Source organism: Ischnura elegans, chromosome 7 (genome assembly GCF_921293095.1).
Source record: "Ischnura elegans chromosome 7, ioIscEleg1.1, whole genome shotgun sequence".
Classification (NCBI taxonomy): domain Eukaryota; kingdom Metazoa; phylum Arthropoda; class Insecta; order Odonata; family Coenagrionidae; genus Ischnura; species Ischnura elegans.
Genome location: NC_060252.1, coordinates 38,893,668 through 38,920,331, shown reverse-complemented (window position 1 = coordinate 38,920,331; position 26,664 = coordinate 38,893,668). Strand labels below are relative to the sequence as shown.

Sequence of the window (26,664 nt, the reverse complement as noted above, 5' to 3'; positions counted from 1 at the left end):
AGGTTTACTACATCATTTCATTAGGTTTTTCATTTTTAAAATGAAAGAAAAACAGGCTTGCCAGCCTCAGTGGTGGCAGAGTTGGTCCGAATATTAATTGGAGCCCCTGAAGCACTAGAAGAAAAGCCATCAGCTTCTCCAGATGTCAGGGGTACATGATCCATCAGGATTGTCCAGGGAAGCAAAAATGATCAGAAGCTGTAGGGAGTGGATCAATGAAATTATTAGGATGATAAAATCATAGATCGGTTAAAAATAGTGAAAATTTCTAGGGCTATCACAAGACAACAATAGCTTTGGCATAGGGAGATATTTCCAATAGAAAAGAGGATGATGTAGAAATAAAGAACAGGCTGTTCAAGAATCTGATGCGGCGTGTACTGTAGTTCCAGGAATAATATTGGTCCTTGGGAAGGGAGGTAAGAATACGCTATTAAAGATGTGGGTATGGTGAATGACGTAGAACGAGAGATTGGTGGGGAGGAACAGGAAAGAGGAGGAGCTAAACATAGTGATGAGGCTGCTAGGCAAAACAGGAGGTAAATAGTGTGGGTGTACTGTGAATAAGAAAGCAAGGGAATGCTTAAGAAAATGACGGAAGGGGCTATGTTGGGTAAACAGGGAAGGCTAAGGAAAAGAAGTATTGGATGGGATGTGTGGACACCACATGTCAAGGGATGAATTTGAAGCTACACGTGTGGGTGTATGAAGGCAGAGAAATGAAGTTACTTCGCTTTTACTAAAACATACTGCTATGCCTCATCTGGTATTAAGAGCTTCCAATCATGAACACATTAACGCAACACCACATACACCATTGAGAAACACTAGAACTTATCATCTTCTCACGACTGTGATACTATTAATCACAAATTCTAGGCACCAACACCATCACTTTGGAAGAGTAAAAAGAATTTTAGAGAAAACAATCGTTTCAATTCAAATTAAGGATCGAGTGATATCCCAGCTCTCATCTTCACAAAAAAATGGACTCAAAATGTGTCAATTGATGGCTTTTCAGAATTAAATCCCAATGGTATTGCATGCCTCTTAAAATCACTCTTAGTACTTATATAAATTAAACAAACACAATAGAAATAAAACAAAATGCAATAAATGGAGAGTTAAACACTAATAAGTTCAACTAAAAAAATGCCTAAGGTCCATAGTTTGATTCCCAATACTGGGAAATTTATTCCCATTTGAATCTGCTTGGGGGTTCATGAAGCATTACGAGCAAAACCATAAAACTGCATGAACTCCAATTCTAATTAACTTTGATGGGGCCATTAAGTATGCAGAAAACATTTACTTAATGGTGAGCATATAGAACTTAAACAATGTTACATTTATGTCTAAATGCAGTTCGATGATCCTATAAGGACTGGGAAGATGAAATAAATTTTCAATCATATGCAAATGATATCCACACAATTGGAAAAAATTTGAGAGGCTACAGATGCATAATGTGTGAACTGTCCTCAAGAACAGCCCATCAAAATTATTTTGTAGTTTCTACCAACATACAAGGATAGTATCTGACTAGCACTTACCTTGGTGGATAACACTGCACACAAATTACATTCTTATAGACATTCTTAAATCACTAATATGTACATGTAAGCAGTTTCAATAGCACATATGACTCTGATGCAATTAAAATTAATTAAACACACAGCCAGAACATAGCACTCGAGCCTTCTTTGGGCTCCAATCAGTCAGTCATTTAGTTTTAAGACAAGGACATTCCTGATACAGTGCAAGGAAGGATTAATTAGTAAACAAAAATCAGCCCCCCGTACATGTCATAGACATGAATTGAAGAGGCCAGGTACTTTAAAAAGACTCAAAAGTTTCCACATTGAAAGGTATGCATTAAAATTATGTAATACGCACATACACTTGTCGTTTTAAGAATTATATTTTGGATCCTTTAGAACCATACTGAAATGACATGGTACCCTTCAAACTCAAAATTTTATTAGCTATCCCAGGCTTCAGATGAAATAAACCATAATTAGACAAAGTTTAGGATACAACCATGTTATGGCCAGTTGCCACCCTTAAATCATTGAATCACCCAAAAGTACACAGGTACCTCAGGAATTCTTCCATGTGTTTGCATTGGATAAAAATGCAGCAAGATTCTCCTAAAATAAGCCACTAAGCAAACACCTCAAGATTTGAAGTATGGCTTCAGCAAGTAGGGTACAGAAGGAGTCATAAGTTGAGAAAGCGCCCACTAAATGCATTCAAAATTGTCGTGATATATGAATTGACATGGGGAGATATCCTAAAAACAAGCTGCGCATCTTGCGCCAGACGGTGCATCTATTTCTGGCTTCTATCACGGCACTGCAGTCTAACTAGTAGGGATGTCTGAGTAGTCAAACGAGTTAAAGCACTTTTCACCAACCTCGGGGATCGTGGTTTGAGTCACTGTCAATTCTAAAGATTATTTCCAACCTAAAACTGAGGAATGATTTTGAGAAGTTGAAGACAAAAGGCTTTGCATATAAAATTATTTCAGAGGAGATACAGCCAAGTGATTGATTAACTTCACTTACAAATAGACTAAAATCATACACAAGAACTTATATTGACTCAATCCTCATACAAAAGACTCAGTGATGTATTGATCACAATTTGAGATCAAGATCCCTCTGTTCCTCAAAGATGCTACAGGAAGAGGAAGAATGAAGTAGCTAGCTACCCAAATGGCCATATCACTTGCAGACAGACCCCTAATTTTCAATGATATTGTACAGCTAAATGTTTATGCCTTAGGGCATTCACATTCTTCCTGTCTTAGAAATAAAATTCACAGTAAGATATGCTGAAACTACATGGCTTAGAGATACATAGAGCCAATTGTTATTGTGACTCCATACAATATGAGACTTGCAATCCTGGTGCAATTCAAACTATTCCAGAAATACTTCCCAAAATTAAAACAAGCAATACATACTACCCCAGAAAATGTGATAATTCCTAGTTTCCAAATACACCAATGAAATTTTGTTCCAAAAATGTGTAAATATTGCCAAAAAGTAATTCTTTAAGTTTCATATGTAAATAACAGTTATTAAGAAAAGTTTCTCAGGTTTTCCACCTGTTGATGTTTCCATGTCGCCCGACGTTTCGAGCAGCAACTTGCTGTTCATCCTCAGGGGATCTTCAGATGAACAGCAAGTCGCTGCTCGAAACATCGGGAGACATGGTGACATCAACCAGTGGAAAACCCGAGAAACTTTTCTGCACCTGATTTGCCGGGATAACCTAAGATCATACAACAGTTATTAAACTTAGCAAATTCCATTCAACTTGTAAAGTTATTATGGAGTTCCAAAAGTTATCAGCCGCTACAATCACTTTCTTCATATGTAAAGATACAATTCACATTGAGCTTATGCCCATTTCAGCAACTTATCACAATGCAACTACTGAAACATTACAGCAGCATGAGCATTTAGAGATATCTGAAGTTATTGTCTGTGCCTTAATGGATCCTTATTACAGAAAAGGCCATAATTTACTCGTGGATAACTGGTACACAAACCCTTACAATTTTCCTGGCTTCACGACAGATCCACAAATGCATGATCAAGAAAGTAGAAAGGCGATGCGGAAGATGGAGAAAAAACTAATGACAGGCTAACTAAAAAATGGATGGAGAAAAAACAGTAGAAAAAATGGACTGGAAAGAAGGACCGACAAACAGGAATGATGATACAGTTGAGGACCTCAAATCTGGAATCCAGAAACCCGTAAAACCAGAAATCCGGAATGTTTGAAAATTCCTCTGCGTAGAGTTTCAACTTGCCACCTCATGGCAACACTAACTGAGCCTTGTTGTGGGACAGGTAGGAAGTTAGCACGCACTATGAACATATGCTAACAACCTAGGCAGGGACACGTAGGGATCCCAAATATTGAGCACAAGAGCCTGAATGCATTAATTAATTAATTAATTAACAAAATATAGCAGTATTTACACTGATTTACTGTCCGGCTAAGGAAGGTATCAATAGATATTGCAAAGTCTGCTAGTGAATGCCATCAACGAAAGCTATTGAGCATGAAGAAAAAGATGTATTTATTGCTCGTTCTCACCAGGTATTATGCACGTATACATAGTTCGTGCTGCTGTAGTCACGGTCGTGATTGCATGCCTGAATGTAATTTACTGAAAGACTTATTTGGCAAGTTTTTTGCCTCCTTCAATGCAGTGTACTTGATTCCATCTAAGGCAAAGAATGTTCTTCTAGGGGTTGTTCGACAGACCATGGTTTATGGTTTTATTGCATTAAAATCCTCAAAAAAAAAGTGTACCACTTTTTCTGCGTGCTGAAGACCAGAATTCCAGAAACCCTTTGGTCCCAAGCTTTCCGGATTTGAGGTCCTAAACAGTAAAAAAACCTAGGTGCACAGTCGATTATAATGCTTCCATGGATGCCGTTGACAGAGTGGAGATGATGCTCAGCTCAGTTGATTCCATTCGTTAATCATTTAAATGGTACATTTTCTTCACTTGCTGCATAAAAAAATATTCCACTTGAAAATGTTCAACTTAATCTTATCCAAGAAATTCTACAGGAATATTTTAACTCCTCAAAAAAAATGTCTCCTGAATGATGTCAAAGGAAACTTTTTCTGGTGTGAATCACAAAAAGATATTTTTCCAACAAATTTTTTTCAGAAGTTTGATAAAAAGGTCTCCCTCGAGTGATGAAAGATGTGTGACACAACATATGTGTGCGTGCGATGTTGCTCTTTGTGCTGTGCAGTACCTCAAAGTATTTCACACCCAACAAGACGATTAGCAGGCAAAGAAAAAATATATGTTGAGAAATACATTTTTTTTAAACCTCAAATAAAAAAGTAAAAAATCACGAAATGTAGAAAAATATTTTTAACTTCGCTAATTCCAGTCCAAAGCCCGGATGTGACAGGAGAATGGGAAATATTATTTTATGGACAAAAGAAAGGTTTAAAAAAATAAAATCAAAGCAATCAAAATAGTACATATGTGAATTTTGAAACATACCTGTCAAAAATTGAAATAATGTCTCCCAGATGTAAATTATAAACTTTTCGTAAAATTCTCTCCTCTAAATTAGAACATTATTTAATATTGATAATAGTGATTCTCCCAAAATTTGTAAGTGCTCACTGAAAGTTCGATTCCTATTTCATGTTTATTTGTGAAAGCAACAACTAAATATTTAGCAGAAAAACTGAATGAAGTATATGTGTCCAGGCTTTTTTCTTCAAGAGGATGCTAACACATGGAGCAGCATTAGTACTTGAACCCTGCTCCCATGTGAAAAGCTGGACCCCTGCGGTTTTGGGTCCCAAAAAGTTGCGCTGCACTTGGAGGGAAAAACAAAACAATGGATATATCCCTTGCCATTCACTTGCATACGAAAATCTTCAACAGATGTATACGTCAATCGTGTCCTTGATCAGTCAACCAATTGATGGATATATTCATCTTTAGTAAGAAAAGGGTTAATGAAGAGTAGGAGCACACGTGCATGTGTTAGCCTGTTACTAAACATCCAAGCAATACCTCAGAGTATATCCCCCTATCTAATCAAATTTGCCTACTATGTCCACCCAAGCGACACATAAACCCTATTGCTTTTCCCTGCATCCAGCATGCCATCTACCCTGATTCTTCTTTGCTTATGTCCTTTCCATAACTTAATGAGATAAGTTTCGCAAACCCTATTATCCTTTCTCCAAGGAAAAATTGATTCCATGATTGACACTTCTTGATACCAATAATTTTCTTTATTTGACACAGGCCATTTCATCCCCTATTTGCCCCAAAAACTATTAAAACCTTTTTGTACTCTGTACCTTTTTTTGCACTTTGAGTACCACCGGTACAATTAATTTAACTTAAGTTTTAGATTCTAATTTAAAAATTTTCTCATTTAACTGTCACTGAGCCTGGATGTTACAAACGTAAAAAAAAGGTAATTTAAAAGCATATGTTTTATCACTAGCCCTCATAATGGTTTTCAGTTTACATCTTGTAGCAAAAAATTTCAAAATCTTTACTTTGTTCTTACACAGCTGTTTGTCGAATTAACGCAAAGTCAGGCAAATTACCATTATAGATCTTCATATTTACATTCAGGAATGGATGACTGAGCAAAGAATATCAATAAAGTGTTTTAACTCCCTGAATTAATAAATTACAGTCCATATTATTCATATGACTGTACATGAATGGCATAAGAAATCAGGTCATTATTTTGTTTATAGGTTATCAAGCACACACCTCATATGCATGAAAACATATTCCACATCAATAGTTACAATTTAAAAGACTCTTGAAAAGGGAAAAATTTAGTGATTTTCAGCTAATTAATGCAAGTATTGAGAAAATAAGTCTTTTTCCTAACTCTGAGGAAGGCGGTACTGCCACCGAAAATTTAGCTGAATAAGTGTTTAGTATCTTTAATTGTGCTCGGAACTGTGTGTTCCTAACCTGGGATATATTTGTATTATTAGGAAAATTATATTCCTAGTAGCAAATAAGAGTAAAAGAATGATAGTCTTCATTCCTTCATTCACTGAACTGTAAAAACTACAACCCTCAATTTCAAGCAATTAAAAAAGGGAATAATGAAATATTGCATGACCCCATAGTCTCTTCCAGGACCATCATGTTTTTGCAGAAAAAGGGCTAGCTTGAGGGCCTTTGTGGGCTTCAGGCCAATGTAAGCTAGCTTATACGTGAACTAGGTATACGAAGTATATTCTTGTCAAATTTCATTTCAGTCAGTTAAGCAGTTTTAGAGTGATCAAGTTACATACAAGACACCACTCCATTTTTACATAATAGTTCACACACAACACCTTTCTTTGAATTTACATGACCTAGTTATAGCAAAAATATTACTGTAACCTAGGAGAATTGTAATATTATACACCCATAATCACTGCTCCATCAAGCACAAGCGAAATGAAGAACAACAGCCTCAAAATCCCATAATTTGCCTTAGAATTTACTTAAGGCAAACCGAATTCCAAATGCATCTTTCTCTAGCTTGAATTTCTCATCCAGGTAATAATTATTATTAAAAAATTAAATTATTTTCCTTTCAAGATTTAAAATGGATAGAGAAACGAGTTGAATTGTTTCTAAATGATAGTAAATTAATACATGCACATAATCTCTGTAGCAAAAATATTTGCAGATAAGGTCCCCTAAACATGACATGAAGGTAATATGAAAATCGGGAAAATTTCTCCCTCTCTAACTGCTTAAATCAATTATACTTCTATTGGGAAAACTTTAGGATTTTTCCTTTCGTAAATCTCAATAAAAGATTCAAAAATGTGAAAAACCAAAATGACCAGATGCATGATTAGAATGCCAAAATAATCGACCTTTCCTTTGTTTTGTGGTATGAGCATGAAACATAGGTATGTTCACGAGATCTGCAAGTGACTCAATGAAGTACTCAAGGCTGGATTACATAATTTCATAGGTGAAACTCCAATGTGTGCAGATGTATTTGAAATGGAACACCAAAGAAAATGTCAGTATTCCTTTATTAAAATCCAATATCACATGAAAAAAGCATAACATCATTTACAAGATATACAAACTCAGACAACACTTTAGTTCCCCAAAATATAGACTAGTACCAAAATAAAATGGAAAACTTATTCCAAAGAATAGTAGCATCAATATTTTTTTTAAAGATGAAGGGAAAACATGCAGCACATGTATAAAGATTACATTAACAATTCTCAATCTCAAAAATTCCTAAATTCATCTCCAATGACAAAAAAAAGTCATTCCATTCAATACAAATTCACTCAAACCAAAGCAAAATTGAAGTTCTACTATATAAATGGTCAGTGCAAAGATACCATGTCAGACCTTGTAAGAATCCACTTAGTTTTTTTAAATACAGTTTCACACAGTCGCATGGCATTAAATTTGCAGCATAATGTAGTAACAAAGAGCACATAATATAAGTTACTACATTACCATCAATTAAGGACCAGGGAAAAGTATTTGAGTTTAAACATTTATTTTGATAGAACTGCAAAGTCAGTTCAAGGCTTATCGAATTCTCAGAGTATCTTTTCATGCATCCACAAGCTTTTACTTTTTCTTCGCATTTCGATTCCTTCAAAACTAAGTGTAATGAATGTTTGCAAGACAGAACTTGATTGATGGAAGACAACACTTCCAAGGTTTACTAATTGATGCCACATTCTTGTATAAGTACCAAATCACCCAAGTTGATCATATTTATCCTTAGGCAAAACTCTATGATTATAACATGCATAATTACTCCAAAATCATGGAAATTAACTACGACCAAGCAATACAGCAACACATAATTAGTTGCCCTATATATGAATGATAAAAATTAAGATCTCAGAGGCCAGAATATCTGCTACATTGGCTGATAGATATGTGCTAGGTGCAAAAATAGTAAATCCTAATCCAAAGAACCCAAAAAATTGTATCATCCCAGAATTCTGAAAGCCATTATATAAGAAGCAGTACTTAGAAGAGGTAGCTAAGTTTTTTTTCCTTAGCAACAGAAAAAAAACTAAAAAGGAGTAAATGAAATACTAGCACAACTATAAACCAATAATTGACCAGATAAAAGGCTTTGGAAAACTAATAGTATCCATTGCATTAACCAAAATTTTTAAATAGAAGAGTTTGAGACAAAATGAAGTACAGAGGGAATTATGCAATCCTAGAGCTATTCACTGAGTATGGTCCTTTTTCTGACTGTTAAAATGTCATTTTGGCAAACAGAGCCATCATAAAGAGCAATTGCAATCTCTCATTCTGCCTTCAATGGAATGAGAACTGCAAACATTGAAGGGACAGCAAAAATTATATAGAAGGGAAGGCAAAAATACCATATGATCAAAAATATACCTGCTCAAAGCAATCACTTTCATTGTAGCTGTATAAATATTGCCGGAAAAATCTCTCTAAGGGTCAAAAAATTGATCATATGATTTGGGCACAAAATGTGGAATTGGCCTGGTGAGTAAAATCGATTAGCGTACTTCAAGAGCGAGCAATAAAAAAGAAGGGTAAGGGAACTCAACGCATGCAAGCAACCTCATTTTGCAGAAAAATGCTGAGGTGAGAGGAAGCTTCATCATCTACGTTTATCCCACTCTTGTGGAACATGATTCTACCTCTACTCTTTTCACTGTTTAAAGATTCCTCCAAGTTTCATCTTTTGCCTTGGATATCTTCAAAGCCACGAATGCAATTTAAATTAATCTACAGCAAGTCATGATAGACAGCATATTGCCAGTGCTTCGCCATTTGCAGGTGGCATCTTTGTGTTCAGGAGCCTTCCATTTCCCAAAATATCAGACTTTTGCATACAGAGACAAATTCAATTAGAACCTTACTAACAGGAAAGAAACTTTTCTCATAAACCGAATAGATATGGCTCCTTGATTTTTGTGACAATAAATTTCCACAATTTTAAGCATAGTTTGTTTTCAGCAGTTTTAAGGGCTTTTGGCTTGCCATGCCAACTTTCTCAACGATTCGAGTTTTCTATGAATTTTCTTCTTTTCAAATTTCAAATCACTGGTAAGAATCATTTTTACGATTCCTTCAAAGTTCAAACCACGGATTAAAGCACTGGATTCTCAACATACTCAAATTACATCATAATGAAACCTCCCTAAAAAAAATCACACGACTCTACTCTATGAAACTATCATTACGCTGCAAATAATGGGTTCTATTTTCTCTATGCCACCTACTAAGAGCCAAAAACAAATAGTTAAGGAATGACTCACCCTCTCACTTGAGCTAATTTAAGAGTGCATGCATCTAGGGCATAATTCCTACTATCGGTGCAAAAAAGGTAGAACGCTGAACTTTAAGCATTTGTATGAAATTCTGTCAAAGCTCCATAAGGTCATGTAATACTTGTATCGTTTTACTCATTGTTTATTTGACTACAACAATAAATCATTAAACTGTTTAAATGCAAACATTTAGCTTCTTTGGTAGTAAGAATATGCGAAAGACTATGAGAATGGCAAAATGATCGTCTTCTTCACCTTGTCACAAGCAAAATATTTGATTGGTGCACTTCATTGTTTCATCATAGAGAGAATGATGCCTTTGCATTATAAAATGGCTTTTTAAAATTATATTTTACCCATTCTTTGATTTTTTTAAAGGCCAAAAGGTAGATTTCAATGTCCGAGGTGTAGAAAAGTACATGAGTTTTGAAGTAACTTATGCAATATTAAAAAAATATTGCCAAACTTTTCATGTAAGGAAATGCTGACATTGCTCCTCGTACTTTAAATAACCACAAAGACAAAAATCGCCCTGTGGCACTGCATTCTACCCAAATGGAATTTCATTGATATTAAAATATAAGATTATGACAAAAATCGCAGTAACTTTTTAATCCAAGCATTACTGGGTTGAGACAAATGGCAAAAGACCACAAAATACTTTTGGTATCAAAATGGCCCAAACTCTTCCATATAATTTTTCACGGTAAATACCAAGGTTTGACAACAACATAGGCAGGGAATTTTAATTATTATAAAGGGCCCCTAATAATTAGCCACCAGGATCATATTTTAAAGGCCTAATCCACTGAACTCAAATTGTACAACTAAACCACATTGCCTATCACTTAATTATAATAAAACAAGCCAACAGACATATTGTTGCCATTATGCATAGGAAAATGCAATGGAAAATGCAAAGCAGCATAAAATATAGCAAAAACCGTAAAATGACTACAAACAAAGATTAAAAAGAATTTACCTTCTGTGTTCCCATCCTCTGTTGGCTCTTCTTTTATCACCTTGTTTTCCACTTCGGAGGCTTCTTTGGTTGCACATTCTTCCTCATTTTTAACTTCTGCAGACTCTTCTTCACATCCTTCCTTCTTTTCAGAATCTTCATTTCCTTCTTCTACATTCTCTGCACCTTCAGCTGATTCCTCCACGGATGCTTCCAGGGATGCCTGATGCAAAATAAAAAATGTGTAGAACCCAAATACAAAACTTAAGCAATTCACACACTCATTAAAGACATTATCATTAAATACCTCTCTCCTTAAAATATCAATTTTTGATCAACTTGGAAAAACTTAATTCAATACAAGCCAGGAGACAAAGAATACACCACCAACATGAGTAAATACTTCTATCAACAATACCTTTGGTAAGTAATGACTACATTTTAAATATTCCCTGATATGCCAACACCCAGATTAACCAATTACTTGGAGCATTTACTGCCCCATTGCAGTTAAAATACTGAGTGAGGGATGAAACTTAACTTTCCCCAAATATGAAACCTAAAAGATTTTCAAATACCATAAATATTAAATAGTAACAAATTATAACAAAGAAAAACTTCCAGTTCCCTTATTGACAACAATCATTTCTCTCAAAAATTGAATTGTTGATTAACATTGGAAAGTACACAGCTATAAGCTGTTTCATGGGGGTTTCATTTTTCACTTGCAGTTATTGCATTTATTTTTCTTAAGTACCTGAGAATTGTTACGTGTCAAACATAATTTTAGACATATTATGGAGCCGAATTGAAAATATCACAATATAACTAAGTCATTTTTGTGATTCTATTGGTTGTCAGCTTGATATGTTTGAAATAACTAAATCTGATAAGATACCAACATAGTGTAAAACGTTTCTAGATCATGAAAATTTTAGGAGAGAATTCAAACTTTCTTTCTATAGACAACCCAAATAAAAAAATAAAAACTAGAGAAAGCCAATAGGTACTGAAGCCCAAAAGTTGTTATATCAGCTTTATGTTGTGTATTCAGAGTAAACTAATTTTAATTAAGTGCACACTAAAGTTGACTGCTCACTTTATAATCCTCATAGCACACTGGATGGTAGGTATTCTCCTCAAACCTAACTGCATCTTTCAAATGCCATTCTTCCTTCTCTTCATTGTAAAACTGCTCAAAGCCTTCACGACACACAGCACAGTGCTGATCCTCAGCCTTTTCTCCAGCAGGAACACTGAGTACTGTTGCTTCATCATTATTTGTCCCAGCACCATTACCACTCCCAGCAGCTGTGTTCCCAGTTCCGGTGCCAGCTCGATCGTCCTTGCTCTCTGCCACACCTTGTGACTCAAACCAGCTTTGAGCTATAACAAAAATAAAATTTATATTATTACCACAAGGAGAAACAACTCATGAATCCAAAAAACATCACAATTTAAAATTTTAGAAAACATGATAAAGTCATGATGTACCACAGCGATTGCAATGAGGAAGGATAACAATGTTCTTCATTACCATGTTTGTTCAACCTGTGCACTAGTGAATTTCACATGCTTGATAGACACAGGCAGTGATATCATATCCAAGTATTATGTACCCAGGGCAGTATGAATAATGCCACACTGGATTAAGCAAAGGCAATGAGCAGGACCACATTTTAGTCCCCTCAATGGGCTGGGTTAAGAATAACTTGTTGAGCTTTTATCATGTCATTAGGAAGTGCTCCTAAGCTAGCTCATCCTGATTGACAGAGGCAGATGTGTCTACATAAAAAGTGATTTGGGTCATCGGGGGATAATTGATGTATGTGTCCTAATGTATGTGTCTTTATGACCAGAATCACTTTTGTATATGTTTAGTTTGTTTTCTGTTAAACCTTAATCTAGTCAAAAATTTGAAGGCCACAATAATACACAAAATAAAAATGGCTACATATATCCTATAGATTGTAGATGAGTTTACTTTGTGGAAACTATAGCTTTTTCTATCTTTGCTATAGATATAATTTAATACCATATTTTCCAAGCCATTCCATATAATTTTTACTAAAATGTATTTACCTCTTTCCTCAAGATCTTCCATTTCTTCAAACTGAATCCAGTCCGAGACATCATAATACCACTTTCTGCTCTGAGCTTTCCTAGCACTGTCCCTATCACGTCGATTTTGCCTAAAATGCCAATCCAAGTGTTGGCTGTATTTCATTGTTTGCTCTGGAGGGAACCTTACACCACATGAACTACACTGGATACCAGTGTAAATAGCAGATATGACCCCAGGATGGCGACTGAAATATAAAGCAGCAAAATGATTCAAACATGAAGTTCATGAGAAGTTTGCGAAAGATAGCATGACAAAATACACAGATGAGTAGGAAAAATTAACACTACGTTTCTGAGGTGCTTAATAGGAGTAAAAAATGTATCCACCTCAAATAGCCAAAACTAAACAATGAAAAACATACAAAAGTTTACATAGAAAAATCAGCATACACGGCAAAATTATCATTGTTTTTAGGAAAAGCATCAGATTAATAAGAATTATACTTCAAGAAATACGGCTATCAATAAATCTTTCTAATGCTACAATGGAGTCATTCACCATTTTCAAAAATGTATTTTTCTAAATTGCATAATGAGAGTCCGCACCACTAAAGGGATTACTTCACCACCATTCCCAAAAGTTTAAATCTATCACTTGAGAATATTTAGGAAAAGAATACTCACGACTTAAGACATTCCGATGAGAAGTCAGCCTTGAAGTTTGATTTATTGTCTTCTTTTTTATTGCCTTCAGCTGCAGGATTATCAGCTTGAGGTAAGATACCAGTGGCGACTAAGCGTTGGAACAAAGCCTCCACATTGATATCCAATCCGCCAAGACCAGGTAATGTTTTACTTAAAACAGCAGGAGCTTCAGAAACAGCTACAAAAGGAGAATATACTGTACATTACAGACTACAAATACATAACTATGACAAGAACATGCACCAACAAACTGTCCTCAGATTTTATGCCAATATTAAAAAAGTGAAATAAACCACCTTCTTAACAAAGCAAATGAAAAAAAATCCCATTTTTGCATTTCTCACACTACACAGTGTAAGATTGAATCCTCGTAATGACCAAAAAGAGCGAATTGAAGACGAAGCAACCTCAAGTCACATCAAGCCTTCACATCAAGGATCTATCAAGGATGTCCATGCAAGGGAGAAAGGGTTTCAAAGCAGCAGAACCTGCTAGCATGTCAACTCTTGGAATAATCAGATCATTTCAAAGCTACCACGACAACAGTTTTGAAATACTTGTTTTGAATAATTGTTATGAGAAAAATTTGTAAAAATCTGGAAATTGAACCACATAACATCAGCTTTCTGCTAATGGAATACTGCCCTATTCAGGTTGCTTCACATAGTATACCTACTAAAAATTTTGAAAATAAATTTTTCTTACACATAACAAACATACCTTCTGATGTGGAACTCTCGGAGTCCTTTTTGGTTGTATCAGAGGAGGAATCTTGCTGGACCTGATAACTAAATCCAGAGGCTGGTGCAACAGTAACAGGCATAAGACTAGTAAGCAGTTCCAAAGGTAGCTGTGGTCCCTCTGTGAAACAGAAAATTTTACTTTTAAAAATAAGATACAGAAATAAATGACAGTAAAATTGATTGTTTGAGGCGTAACTTTGTGAAAGCGTCATTATTGAAATTATTTCCCATACACCAAAAATCTTATTTCAGACTCGAGAAAAATGAAATAACCACATCGTAATAACATACCAAGAAAAAGCTCAAGACCATTACATTCACAATCAGCAAAGGCATTGATTTATAGTAATTAATTGATTCTTCAAATTTTGCCAATAAATCTTTCTGATTCAATTTATATTGTGGCCATATAAATCCTATTACGTCAAAAATCACTAATTCCTAAAATTATATACATAATGGAAAAACGTTTGACTGTTGGGGTCTAAAAGTGATTTTCTACTGTATTTTAACTTTTGAGTGGATGATGATTGTATTTCTTACATAAACTCCATAAAAATCAAGTAACACGAGTTTTCCTCACTTAAGGTCAAAATTTTACATGAAAAAGTGCCAAAACACATTTTTTTCAAAACAATGTAAATTTCACACCTTTCTTCACATTTTCATTGCTCATGAAAATGACATGCTTTTAACAATCCACTCTCACTGCATAATCGAGGAATTAAAATAAATAACAACTTAATATACACCATTTTTTACATAAAACCCACATGCACTCATTCAAACACTACGTCTTCATATCAGCCATCACACACATGTATCCAAAAAAAATTCTCCAAGGAGGCTCTAAAGAACTTTAACTTACAGAAAAACCCAATAATATATTTTTTAAGCTATTACATTAATTTTATACACATTTAAAAGTTTAATAAAATGTAATCAACTTTGGGATCTGATAGAGATTAAAAAACTCACGAGATGCATTGGCAGCTGCCCCACGCTGAGGCCCTTGTTGAGCTACAAAGGCAGCACCTCCCTCATTATTACCATGACGTAAATGAGGTGGAAGGTTGGTTCTACTAGGTGAGGGCCTACGTGTATGCCGCAAATGCTCATCAAATGGTCTTCGTCCTCCATGCTGCATTCTCCCTCTTGAACCAGAACCTATAAATGATAGAATGCAAAAATTACTTTCACTTGATGGATATCCTTTACATTTATACAAATGAGTAAAAACTACTAATCCTTTACATTAGACACATCTGTAATCCTAACATGTATTATTTGATAAAAACGACACAGGTAAAATGCTGGAAACTATGAATTCCTGGTACTTTCTGAAATCCTTACAAATTTTCCACCACATCCACTGTTCACCTACAGTTGGCATTTCAATGCCAGACACTGCTATCAAAATATCTTCCAAGACTAAGCAATTTAACTGGTGGAAAACCTATGAAGACTTCATCTGCACAGGAAAATTATTTTAATTTCAATAATTATCACCCCGAAAGTCCTTTAATAGGCCAATTATTCATGCAATATTTTAAAATAAATTTTAAACAATACTGACCAATCATTGGCATGGCCGGTTCATGCCCAGTGAACTTATGAGCAGGAGCCACACTCTTGGTAATCTCTTCAGGCTCAGAAATAACTGGTTCGAAGGGCACACGTCTATGATCTTGAGGAATTTCTTCAGCAATTGGTCTAGGCCCTTCATCAATAGGAACATTCCCTTGCACCAAAGGTGGCCCTTGAGGAGGTGGCGGAAGTGGAGAGGGCAGTCTACCACCCTCCATGCCAGCGATTGAAACATATCCAGGCATGATTCCGCGAGGTAAAACAGAAAACCGAATGAAATGCTTGCGATCATGCACAATGATTGGCATGGGAAGTCCACCAAACTCAACACGAAATTGCCTGAAATAGAAAAGGGACAAGAAATTTTTTCAAAACATTTCTTGGTACTATTCATAACATTGTTGATGCTCAGTTTAAAATGTCCACCTATGCACACTTTTTTATAAGTACATAAATGCCTTTTTCAGAACAATTTTAGGAACCATATCTCTGATGCTAGTTCCAAGTAAAATACAATAATGTGCTCTCATTCTACATTCAGAAAAGAGATAATAGCCATTTGCTGCATTAAAAAGCATTTCAATAAGAATGTGCACTTAAAATATGTATGGATTGCAGCTGCCTAAAAATAGAAAAATTGGCTAATTTTGTTTTCACTAGTTAGAAAAAGGCCGTACCGAGGAAAATACAAGCTTGCTATACATGCAAACCCAGATATAATGATAACGTGACTTACAATTGAAATCACATAGATACATATTTCAACACACCTGCCATTTATCACCACGTAACGAAGAGCATGGGTGAAACGAAGAGTGTGAGGTCTTCCTTCTATTTCAAAACATTGAGGTTTGGCATCTAAGAAAATAGGAACCATATCTCTAGCATCTATAATCAGATTTATTTTCCCAGCAACTAGGTCAGTACGTCGTTCTGTGCCAATTCGGACCTGTTAATAGAAGATAGTATAAATGCAATGCAAATTACGCGTAGAAAAACAAAAAATTGAAAATTACAGAAAAAATTTAGTACCTGTGGTGGAGGACCAGCCAACTCCACAAAATGCCTTCTATTATCATCTAAATCTACAGGCATAGGAGGACCACCAAAATGGCATTCATACCACCTTCCATCAATATTTAGTTCCCTAGTTGGAGCACCAAGACGTACTAAGTGTGATCGACCACTGACCATAATTTCCCTGGGAGTTTCACCAAATGAACAAATAATACTCTCCGATCCACCATCAAATGAGACCCTTCTGCTTCCACCCTAGAAAAATGTTTAAATTCAATATCATTATTAAAAATTAAAAATAATGATTACCACAAAAGACTCTACTTTTATTTGAGTTCGGTCACATAACCCTCTCATTCAAACAGTCTATTATTTTTGAAACTAAGAATTTCAACAATTCAAAATATAATTTCTCCAATTAAATCAAAAAATCATAATGATTATGCAAGATTCATTATCAAATGCAAATAGTGTACAATTTCTGTGAAATCATGAAAACCAAACAACGATTATTTGTCGAGAGTGATTTTCAAATGCCTTGGTTATTAGCTAATAACCATCACTTTCAATATTGGGAAAGAAGAAAATAAAAAATTATAAATTATTTAAGCAAATTCTTGTTATGAATGACAGGACTGCACTACTAAAGCTAAAATAACATACCTGGAAGCACAAGTCTCGTGGATCATCCCATCCCATCATGATTATAGCCGTATCTCCATAAAACCGTATCTCTCGTGGTACACCGTCAATGTTGATTGTCTTCATTCTATCGCTCTCCGCAGCAGCCAACTCAGCACGATCGGGTGGAGGTAGCTCACGTAGACGGAAACGATTTTGACCAGGATGATTAGGCATTGGAGGACCTGGAAAACGCTCAGGACCATGGTGGAAAACCCCTCCTTCATCCCGAAAAGGAGGCCCAGTCATTGGAGGGGGGTGTGTCCAGCGTGGACCTGGCCCAACAAAACCTCCCGCATTTGAAGGTGCAGAGAAATCCCTCCTTATTGGTAAAAGGTCACCGGGTGTCTTTGGTCCTACTCCACCACTCGGAGGGAAAGGTGCACCATGGCCAGGGTGGTGACCCCACTGGCCAGGACCTCCGACTGGCCCTGGGCCTTCCCATCGCCGATTCATGTGCATAGGTGGCTGTCCCTCTTGGCTCCAAGGTGGGGTGCCACCTGGAGGACCACCACCTGGCCCAAGGTTGGGATGCATGTGAGGAGGTTGATGTGAAACATCAGGCAAGATATTAGGTCTCATTCCACCTTTATCCATGGGTGGTGGTCCCAGTCCACCGACAAGGGCACCAACTGGAGGTTGTATCCTTTCGTCAATGTCCCCATGCATTCCTAGCAAAGGTTTGTCATGAGGAGGAGGAAAATTTCGACCAAGCAAAGGGACCTCAGTTTCCATGCCAGGCCTTCTGTCTTTACCAGGCACACGTCCCCTTGCATCCTCTTCTTTATCACCATCCCTTCTTTTAGACAGCTCTTCATCCCTTTTCCCTCGATCCATGAGATCCCACTGTTCTATGGGGCTCTCACCGCCACTACCCCAGCCTCTTTCATGCTCATCCTCTCTTCTTTGTGCTTCCCGAAGCTTCTGAATCTCATTAAGATGTATAACCTGAAAGAGATTACATTAATTACATAAACATAAAACAGTTCGAGTTTTTTGGGAATCTAAGCTAAAATTTTCCTAACCCGGCAACTTGATAGTTTTAATTCAAAATTCCTCCTTTTTCTCATTAGGGAGATTTTAAATAAATTCTCTGATCACTACAGAAAACTCTTAATACATGGTTTTTTTTAAGATAACCAAAACTTATCGGTTCTACGCGAATGGCAAGTAAAATATTATAATGTTGAACACAGTTATTTATTTAACAGCCATTCCATTTATGCCTAAGGACATGATTACTGATAGATTTTCTCCATAAACCAATGAAATATGTAGCAGTACAGAGAAAGGAAAAAATTGTCAGATAAATGACCACAGGTCAATGTCATAGACGTAGAGGGCAAGGTTGCTACACCATAAAGGAAAACACCATGTAGGTAGAGGTTAGAGGACAATAATCAGCTGCAGCTAGCATTAGGATTTTCTATCCCTGGGAAATGGTTCTTCACATGCCAAATACCAAAAGGTGAAATATATTTTCATTTATAAATCCAAGGTATGAGGAGGATAACTATTAATTATTCTCACTAACCACTTCCTTCCATAATTTCCAAGAAAATGATGAAAGCCAAATTACCCAAACGAAACCATTTTCAAAAAGGTACACATTAAAACCCAAGAATTGAGCAGTAAGAGTGAAATATGTAAAAAATATCACTAAACACTAAAAGCGAAAAGTCACTTGACACAAGAAATCATCAGCAACCTAGATTGATAATACATATGATGAATTTTTACATAGGAGGTTAATGAGACATAAGCTTTCCAAAACTGAATGCCATGAATAAAGTTACTTGATACAGTGCTACTATCCAGCAAACTATAATAACAAACCATTCACCCAACTAACCTGTTTGAGTAAAGTATTATACTGAGTGATAGACATGGTGCCATTCTTCAGCTGTTCATCAGCTTGTGCAACTATGATGCTAATATTGAGTGACGACGGATTGGCACCCAAATCTGCACCAGGTCCAGCCATGGTGTCTTCATCATCATCATCTCTCACTGCAGGTCGGACTTTATCATCATCATCTTCCAATCCAGGCAACCGCCTACTAGGAGAACCACTAGACCTCATATCTGTATCGGATGGCGATCGGAGAAGATCACGAGAATCACCTTTAAAAAAACACACATGGAACATACCAGAATGGAAATACAGCAGAGGCGACATTCAAAATATTGGCTAGTGAGATTACAAGCTCTCAAAAATCAAAGCTTAATACCTCTCAGGAAATTTAACTTAGCACCACAGGTTTTTTTTTTTCAAGAATGGAATTTGTGAAGATCCAGATTGTAATGCTCATCGAGCTCTCCCACATATTCCCTTTCATCCAAATTGGACTTCCACATGCCATACCAAAACATTTGAGTCCCACCAATATCTTATAGTGAATGGCATATTGATAGGTGGCTCTGCCATCTGGGACCGCTAGCGGGCTATTCCCTATGTAATCAATTTTGAGCAAATTTCCACAATTTTAAGATTTCACCTGCTTAACTAAGGGTAATACTAATAATGTCAATATAAAAAATGTCTCTCTGCTACTAACTCAAAAGATTAAAATCAGCTAAAATGTTATGTTAATGAAAGTCAAAGGGTAAAACCAAGCACTGTCAGAAACCACTATAAACAATACAAATACGTAATTACTTTAGAGACAATAATACCGGAGTGATAGCCAGCCCATTGGTAACAGTAAATACATAGATAAATAGAATTATTCAACCGAAATCAATTTTAATTTTTCAGGGAGGCTGTAGAAAAAAAAATTGGCTTTACACCATTTTTCCACCATTTTTGGCCACCTTCTCTAAAAATCTCAACTCTCCTGGAAGTAGAAGAGAATTTGTACACATGACAGATTCATTCAGTTTTACAAAGGCCTTAAGCACTTGGCTGGATGCACCAACTTTAAGGTCCACCCAAACCTGCTTAGAAAAGGTAAAGGCCTCCAATGTAAAACAAGGAGCATTATTTTAATTTAAGTGACAATGATATTGATACTAAAGGCATTCTAATTCTGGGCACAGCAAATAATCTATAAATTTAAGCTACATAGGGAGTGCAGAGAAAATAGTGCTGCTAATTATTTCAGTTCATGAATTAAAACAACACCCAAAAGATAACCTAAGTAAGTATACATTTATATCATACCTTCATATTAATTAAACTAGAAAACTATCATACGAATAAACTCATTGTCACTGGCGGCGGGGATATGTCCTCGCCTACCACACCGTAGGTCGTGGGTTCGAGTCCCACCTGGATAGGTTTCCCCTTCCAGGACATGGGTGTGTGTGATTGTCTGTTGTTGATTGTTTAAACTCCTGATGTAAAGGCCACATTGTGCTGTTTTAGGGGGTAATTGAGATAAATAAAAAATGCAAAAAAATAAATTTAATTACCTGGCAATCTTCGAAAAGATCCAGCCCTGTTGGAACGTCCAAATCCACCTCTAAGAGCTCCAGTAAACACACCTCGACCTGGCAACCGTGGAGATGATGATCTTATTCCTACATCCGCATGTTTATTGGGATCTGCATTCTCACCTTCATAAGCTTTCCACGATGGTTTTAAAGGTGATTTATAAGTGTCTGGATTTACTTCTTTATATTTAGCCCAAAGCTTAGCTCTGTCAGCCACCATATCATCAATGTCTGGATTTTTTTTCTTGGTCTTTTCATCTAATGGGACCATTTCAGCATCCTCAATTGCATTCACAGTGGGAGCAGGAACAGCTAATGTAAGGGGAAGTGGAGGGAGAGGAGGAGGAGGGACCACCGAATCTCTCTTTGATGGTGAAGACATGGTTGATGTAGGTGGTGCACATGAAACAGCAGGATCAGGAACTGGAGCAGACACTGTGGCTTGTAGAGGTGCAGCCACATTACTTAAAGTTGGAAGCTGCCTCAGATCAACATCTTCATTACCAAACAGGCTAAAAAATAGACAATAATTATCACCAAGTATTAAAAAGGGACACTTCTTCAACATCCAAATACAATCATGAAAACTAATTCCAAATTCTCTAATTATGGGAAATAGGTACTACTTTTTCTTTGGCGGCTATTTTAGGTATGAATGAGTATGGCTACCATGGTTATTGCAAAAATATATCAAAACTTACTTTTAGAGGAAATGTTAATACAGAGGTAGCCCAGAGGCATTTGGAGGCCCGGGGCAAACTGCCCTCTTTCCCAATAACCCCACAGACAACCACTTCCTAAGACAAGTACATAATATAGGAAATTTTATTCAGTACCTTATCCCTCTTTAAGACTATCCCTTTTCTAGCTCTACCAACCATTACGAGCATAACACAAGTTGAGGTGATAATGCCAAAAATGTTGTGATAGATGCCAAAATGTCAGTATTTGTGTCTACCTTTCCTTCCTATTTCCTCTGTCCCATACCTTGTAGTGGTTCCCATTCATAGTGTGTTACATTTAATTTCTCTCATGCGTGTGAAGCGATTCTATTACAGGGTAGCCACTTGACTGCCAAACTGACACTCCCTGAATTTTTCAGACCATTTTGTAAAATTTTCATACTGATAGTAAATAAGCACTAGACAGAATAATCATCATTAAGGGAGATAAAAAGGTGATTGAGTGAAGTCAAATAATAGCTTTCAAACAAGTAAATTCACAACATAAAATGAATTTGAACGGATAAGGTGTGCCACTTGAATTAAATCTTGCAGGTAGGATGTAAAAATATTGATATATAGCTGCACGTAAGATGATGAAGAAACATCATCCCTTCAATTTCACAGAAAAAAATATAATTTCCCCATTATATTCCATGACTTTCCAAGCACATTAAAATTCCATGGCCTTATCAGATTTTCCAGGTTTTCTAGAAGAATAGAATACGGTTGAACTAAGTGAAATTTAGTTAATTAGTAGCAATTTCATCTTTCCCTCTTCACATAGTATACACTGTGAGACCAAAATTGCAACTATTTACCAACATAGAATAAGTAAAACACAGCTTTCCAATGGGAGATTTTAGGGAAGACCAAAGAGTGCTGCTCCCTTACTAGGAAGCAAAGATTCCGAGAAAGATAGGCACATGAGGGTTTACTACATCTTGTATGAATGTTGGAGCATTTAGTCCTCCTCAGCTGCACAAATAAATAAGATCGATTAAGCCCCACTCACATGGAGGGAAAAACTTATTGGCATATAAATTACCAGACTGTAAATGTAGAATGCCTGAATGTATTCCTTCCTATGTACTCCACTGCGACTAACGATTGATAACTAGTGAATTATGAACATTAATCTATCTTACCTGGTAAATAAATTTTGAAGAGTTCACAGCCATAGGTACTATCACCATATTAGGAAGAGGTAATTTTTTCATGTAAGCTTGACCCCCATACTTTGGGGATTTGTCAAACCACTTTCTATGTTATGAAGTCCAGGTCTTAGACCAGCCCAGTTCCTAACCACTAACTTAAAGATCCTATGAACCAGATATATACCGTATTTACACAAATCAAAGATCTTTTCCCCCATCTGAAATTCCCAATTACAATAGGTTTTTTTAATCTGATGCTAAATCCTTGGCTTAATAACATCTAGATATTTAAATTCATCAATTATTGAATACCCCGTGTGTATGTTCACTACCATAATTTTGGTTCTTCCCGGCGTTTAGTTTGAAGGAAAATTTCTTGGGTTTTCCACAGGGTGTGGTTACACCAGATGGGAGAAATTTTCCCTCATAATTTTATCTGCTATGCTACTTAAAAGAAAAAATGGACTCATTTACCAACTGATTATTTTACTGCTAAGTCTGATAGGTGGCAAATTTATGAAAAAAAAACATTAGTCAATTCTCCTTTCAACTAATTAAAAATGTCTCTGATAATTATTCCAGAGGATGAGGACATTTTGCAATGTAATATTGAATATTTTTGGCCTTACCCGACTCAATGCAGATAACATTAATAAAAATACACACATCATACAAAAATATGAGCTAACAACATAATGAACATTTTTTTACTGAAACTAGAGTGAATTTGCAAGAAAAGGTTTGTTTTGAAACATATGCATTCAAAAAATTATTTACATAAATAATAAGTACATATAATAAGTATCTCCATTTGCCCAGATTTAGATAAATTTTCAAGCAGATGTTTTTAACTTTTCAATAATTTATTTTTTACTTGCATATAAAATTTGGCAAATTCTACCTTCCTTGAACAGTAGAATAACTTTAATAATAATCCTACTGATTGTCCACAAAACAATGAATTATTCAAAAGGCAAATGATTTCCCCTGCTACTGACTAGTGCTGAAGGGCAAATTGGTGGTAATACACTGCTCATGAACAATATTTATCAGAAAAAGCCTAACAAATTTACCCAACAGAGAAAAAATAGTATCTTTTACCAATGAAATTCCACATTTGACAATATGAAACTGTTGACAGTTGCATATACCAGGATTACCTACCGTTATAAAAAGCATTATACAAGCATAATCAGGCATACTTACACATCAAACATTTCAGCCTTGCTCTTCTTCGTAGGAGGGGGGTCACTTTTTTCTAGTGACTGTCTTTTCTTGGCATGAGGAGGAGATCTAGACATGTGCCTTAAATCTACATCCTTATTAATGATATCTCCTTCCCCAGATGATTCTGAAAGAGTAGGTTAACTGGATTATTCAACACCATAATAAGAGGAACTTATGTCTAGAGGATTTACCTTGAAACACCATTCCCAGCAAACATCACGAATATTTTCTCCATAATAAATTCTATACAAGTTTAAAAAATGACATTTAGTATTGAGGAAGGCATAGTCAAAATTCTTTTCTTATAAAATTTTAATGGGTGCCTCACAAATACAGTTCAAGGAATGTTTCAACCATGCTCTGAAATATTTAAAGTAATAAAGTAATGATCACTATCCAATCCTTACTTTTAGACCGATCCTCATGACTTCCACGCAGATTTTCACTTGGGGGCAATGATTTCTTTATCTCTTCATCTTTCACGTCCTTAAGAGGCAGACCATCAGCATACACAGCCAAACGAGGTATTTTCTCTGCAGGGACCCCCAGAGGGTTTGGGCATTGTCTTAGGTCAACATCTCCCATAGCTTTAGGGCCCAGCACCGAGGAAGATGATGAATCAGATGACTGCTTCAGAGAGGAATTGGGGAGAGGTGTTGGGGTAAATTCACAAGGTGAAGGACTACGGCTACTCTCCTGCTGGTTGCGACGAATGTAGTTGCGGGACCGGCTGTTCTTGAGGCCTTTAAAGGTGTGATTCTCACTCTCGCCATCTCTGGGTCCTGAAGACCCTTTATCTGTTGGGGCAGATGAAAGGGAAGGGGATTTCCGTGGGGATAGTCTTTGCCCAGGACCATCTTTCTTTCGATCACGCTTCCGCTTTGAGTCAGGACTACCCTTAGCAGAGGCTGGTGGGCTTTTGGAGCTAGAAGTTTTAAAGAGATTATCTTTCTTTCTACCTTCCTTTTTCTCCATCAACACATCATGTGATTTCCCCAACACTTTTCTACCATGCTCAGAACGAGATCTGTGATTGTCTGATTTTATAGGAGAGGAAGGGTGAGAGGAAGGTTCTGAGGAGTTAGACTTTCTTGGACTGGTCTCATTTTTCGCATCAGTTCCTTTTCTACCTACAGTAAACTTTTCATCTTTAATGCCTTTAGAAACTGTCTCAAAGGCTTTAATATTTTTCCCAGGACCTTCCTCAGCCACATTAAAATGTTTCCCTTTGCTAATTACCTGACCGTTAGTACCTTTCTTTACTTTGAGAGGACTAACAGTTCTTTGTTGGGGATACTGACTCTTAGCAGAAGAAGAAGAAATAGGTAGGAAGTTAGGTTTTCTCTTCACTTCAGTACTGACTACATTTTGCATTGAGGATAAGGTAGACTGAGGATTTATACCAGAAGAAGTGGTGTTAACAATGGAGGTGGGTACCTCAAGGTGAGTGGATATATCAGGGGGAAGTTTATTCAAGCGAGGATCTTTTGTTCCAAGTCTAGGGCCTTTATTTAAAGTGGAAACAACGGGATTTTTATTAGCTAGTTTGGACTTAGCAATCTCAGATATAACATTTTGTGGAAGCATATTGCTACCACTAAATAAGCTGCTTGCAATCTCCGATACAGGCTGCCGGTTCAGTCGTGGATCCCGAGCAGACTTCGGATCAAGATTTAACTTCGATGTTTTCTCAAATTCCTCAGCAATAGGCACCTGTGGATATTAGAAAATGAATAAATGTGATATTCTATATAGTCAATATAAAATATCATCTACTAAAAAAAGGTTATGAAGTTTACTAAGAGCACTGTTTGTCCGTTCAATACAACAACTTGTAAACTGAGGCAATTTGTACTCATGAAAATTGGCCATCATCTAAAGCAGTGAAAACAAAAAATTAAAAGCCTCCAAACTGAAGAACAAAAATGTTTAGCTGAACTATTAAACCATCATCAGTTAAGTCATAAACCAGCATGAAAAAAGTACCTGATATTGAATGTTAACTTCCGTATGTGCATCTAGCACAGAAAACTCACACAAAATTGTCATATCCCGAAGATGTAAGTTATCCTTGGGTGTGTGACTAAATGAAAATCCTCAAATAGAAGATCAACCAAAGAATTCACTTTAACTGTGCTTTCTGATCATGAAGATTTATTTACTCTGACGATATTTTTGTCACACGGTAACATTATCACGATAAATTACATCATTATAAACCTGCTACAACTGGATAAGCAGGCAACGACTACATCACCATCAAGGTTACTCGTCTATCTACCATGAACTTCACTCATGTAAGAGCTTTCTTTCATGTTTAGGGGGTTCTAATTCAGTTTGCCTCATGGTAACAGAAGAAAGCAGTCAGTTGGCTACCTTGTAAAAATGAACAGCACTTGGATGTCAAGAATGAAATATTGAATATCTACCTAATGACATGCCGTTGATAATTTCCATACCACAGCACAAGGTAAGCATAAGATCTCAAAGAGAAAAATTGGAGGAAGCACCTATGTTTGGACAATATATTA

General features: G+C 36.2%; 1 protein-coding gene across 3 annotated transcripts in view; it reads right to left on the bottom strand.

The window, feature by feature from the left end:
- Positions 1 to 26,664, bottom strand: part of LOC124162898 — a 51,432-nt gene that overhangs the window by 3,014 nt on the left and 21,754 nt on the right. For 2 of the 3 annotated variants that reach the window (XM_046539599.1, XM_046539597.1), the window contains 14 exons: positions 24,541 to 25,846; positions 24,113 to 24,257; positions 21,007 to 21,539; positions 19,445 to 19,716; positions 17,575 to 18,540; positions 16,927 to 17,166; positions 16,665 to 16,843; positions 15,884 to 16,233; positions 15,286 to 15,474; positions 14,285 to 14,425; positions 13,544 to 13,742; positions 12,878 to 13,104; positions 11,895 to 12,181; positions 10,817 to 11,018 (listed from right to left, as the gene is read on the bottom strand). In XM_046539599.1, coding sequence (XP_046395555.1) covers positions 10,817 to 11,018; positions 11,895 to 12,181; positions 12,878 to 13,104; positions 13,544 to 13,742; positions 14,285 to 14,425; positions 15,286 to 15,474; positions 15,884 to 16,233; positions 16,665 to 16,843; positions 16,927 to 17,166; positions 17,575 to 18,540; positions 19,445 to 19,716; positions 21,007 to 21,539; positions 24,113 to 24,257; positions 24,541 to 25,846 — 5,236 coding nt within the window. The remainder of the gene's footprint in view (positions 1 to 10,816; positions 11,019 to 11,894; positions 12,182 to 12,877; positions 13,105 to 13,543; positions 13,743 to 14,284; positions 14,426 to 15,285; positions 15,475 to 15,883; positions 16,234 to 16,664; positions 16,844 to 16,926; positions 17,167 to 17,574; positions 18,541 to 19,444; positions 19,717 to 21,006; positions 21,540 to 24,112; positions 24,258 to 24,540; positions 25,847 to 26,664) is intronic. The other variant, XM_046539598.1, reaches the window with a different exon arrangement.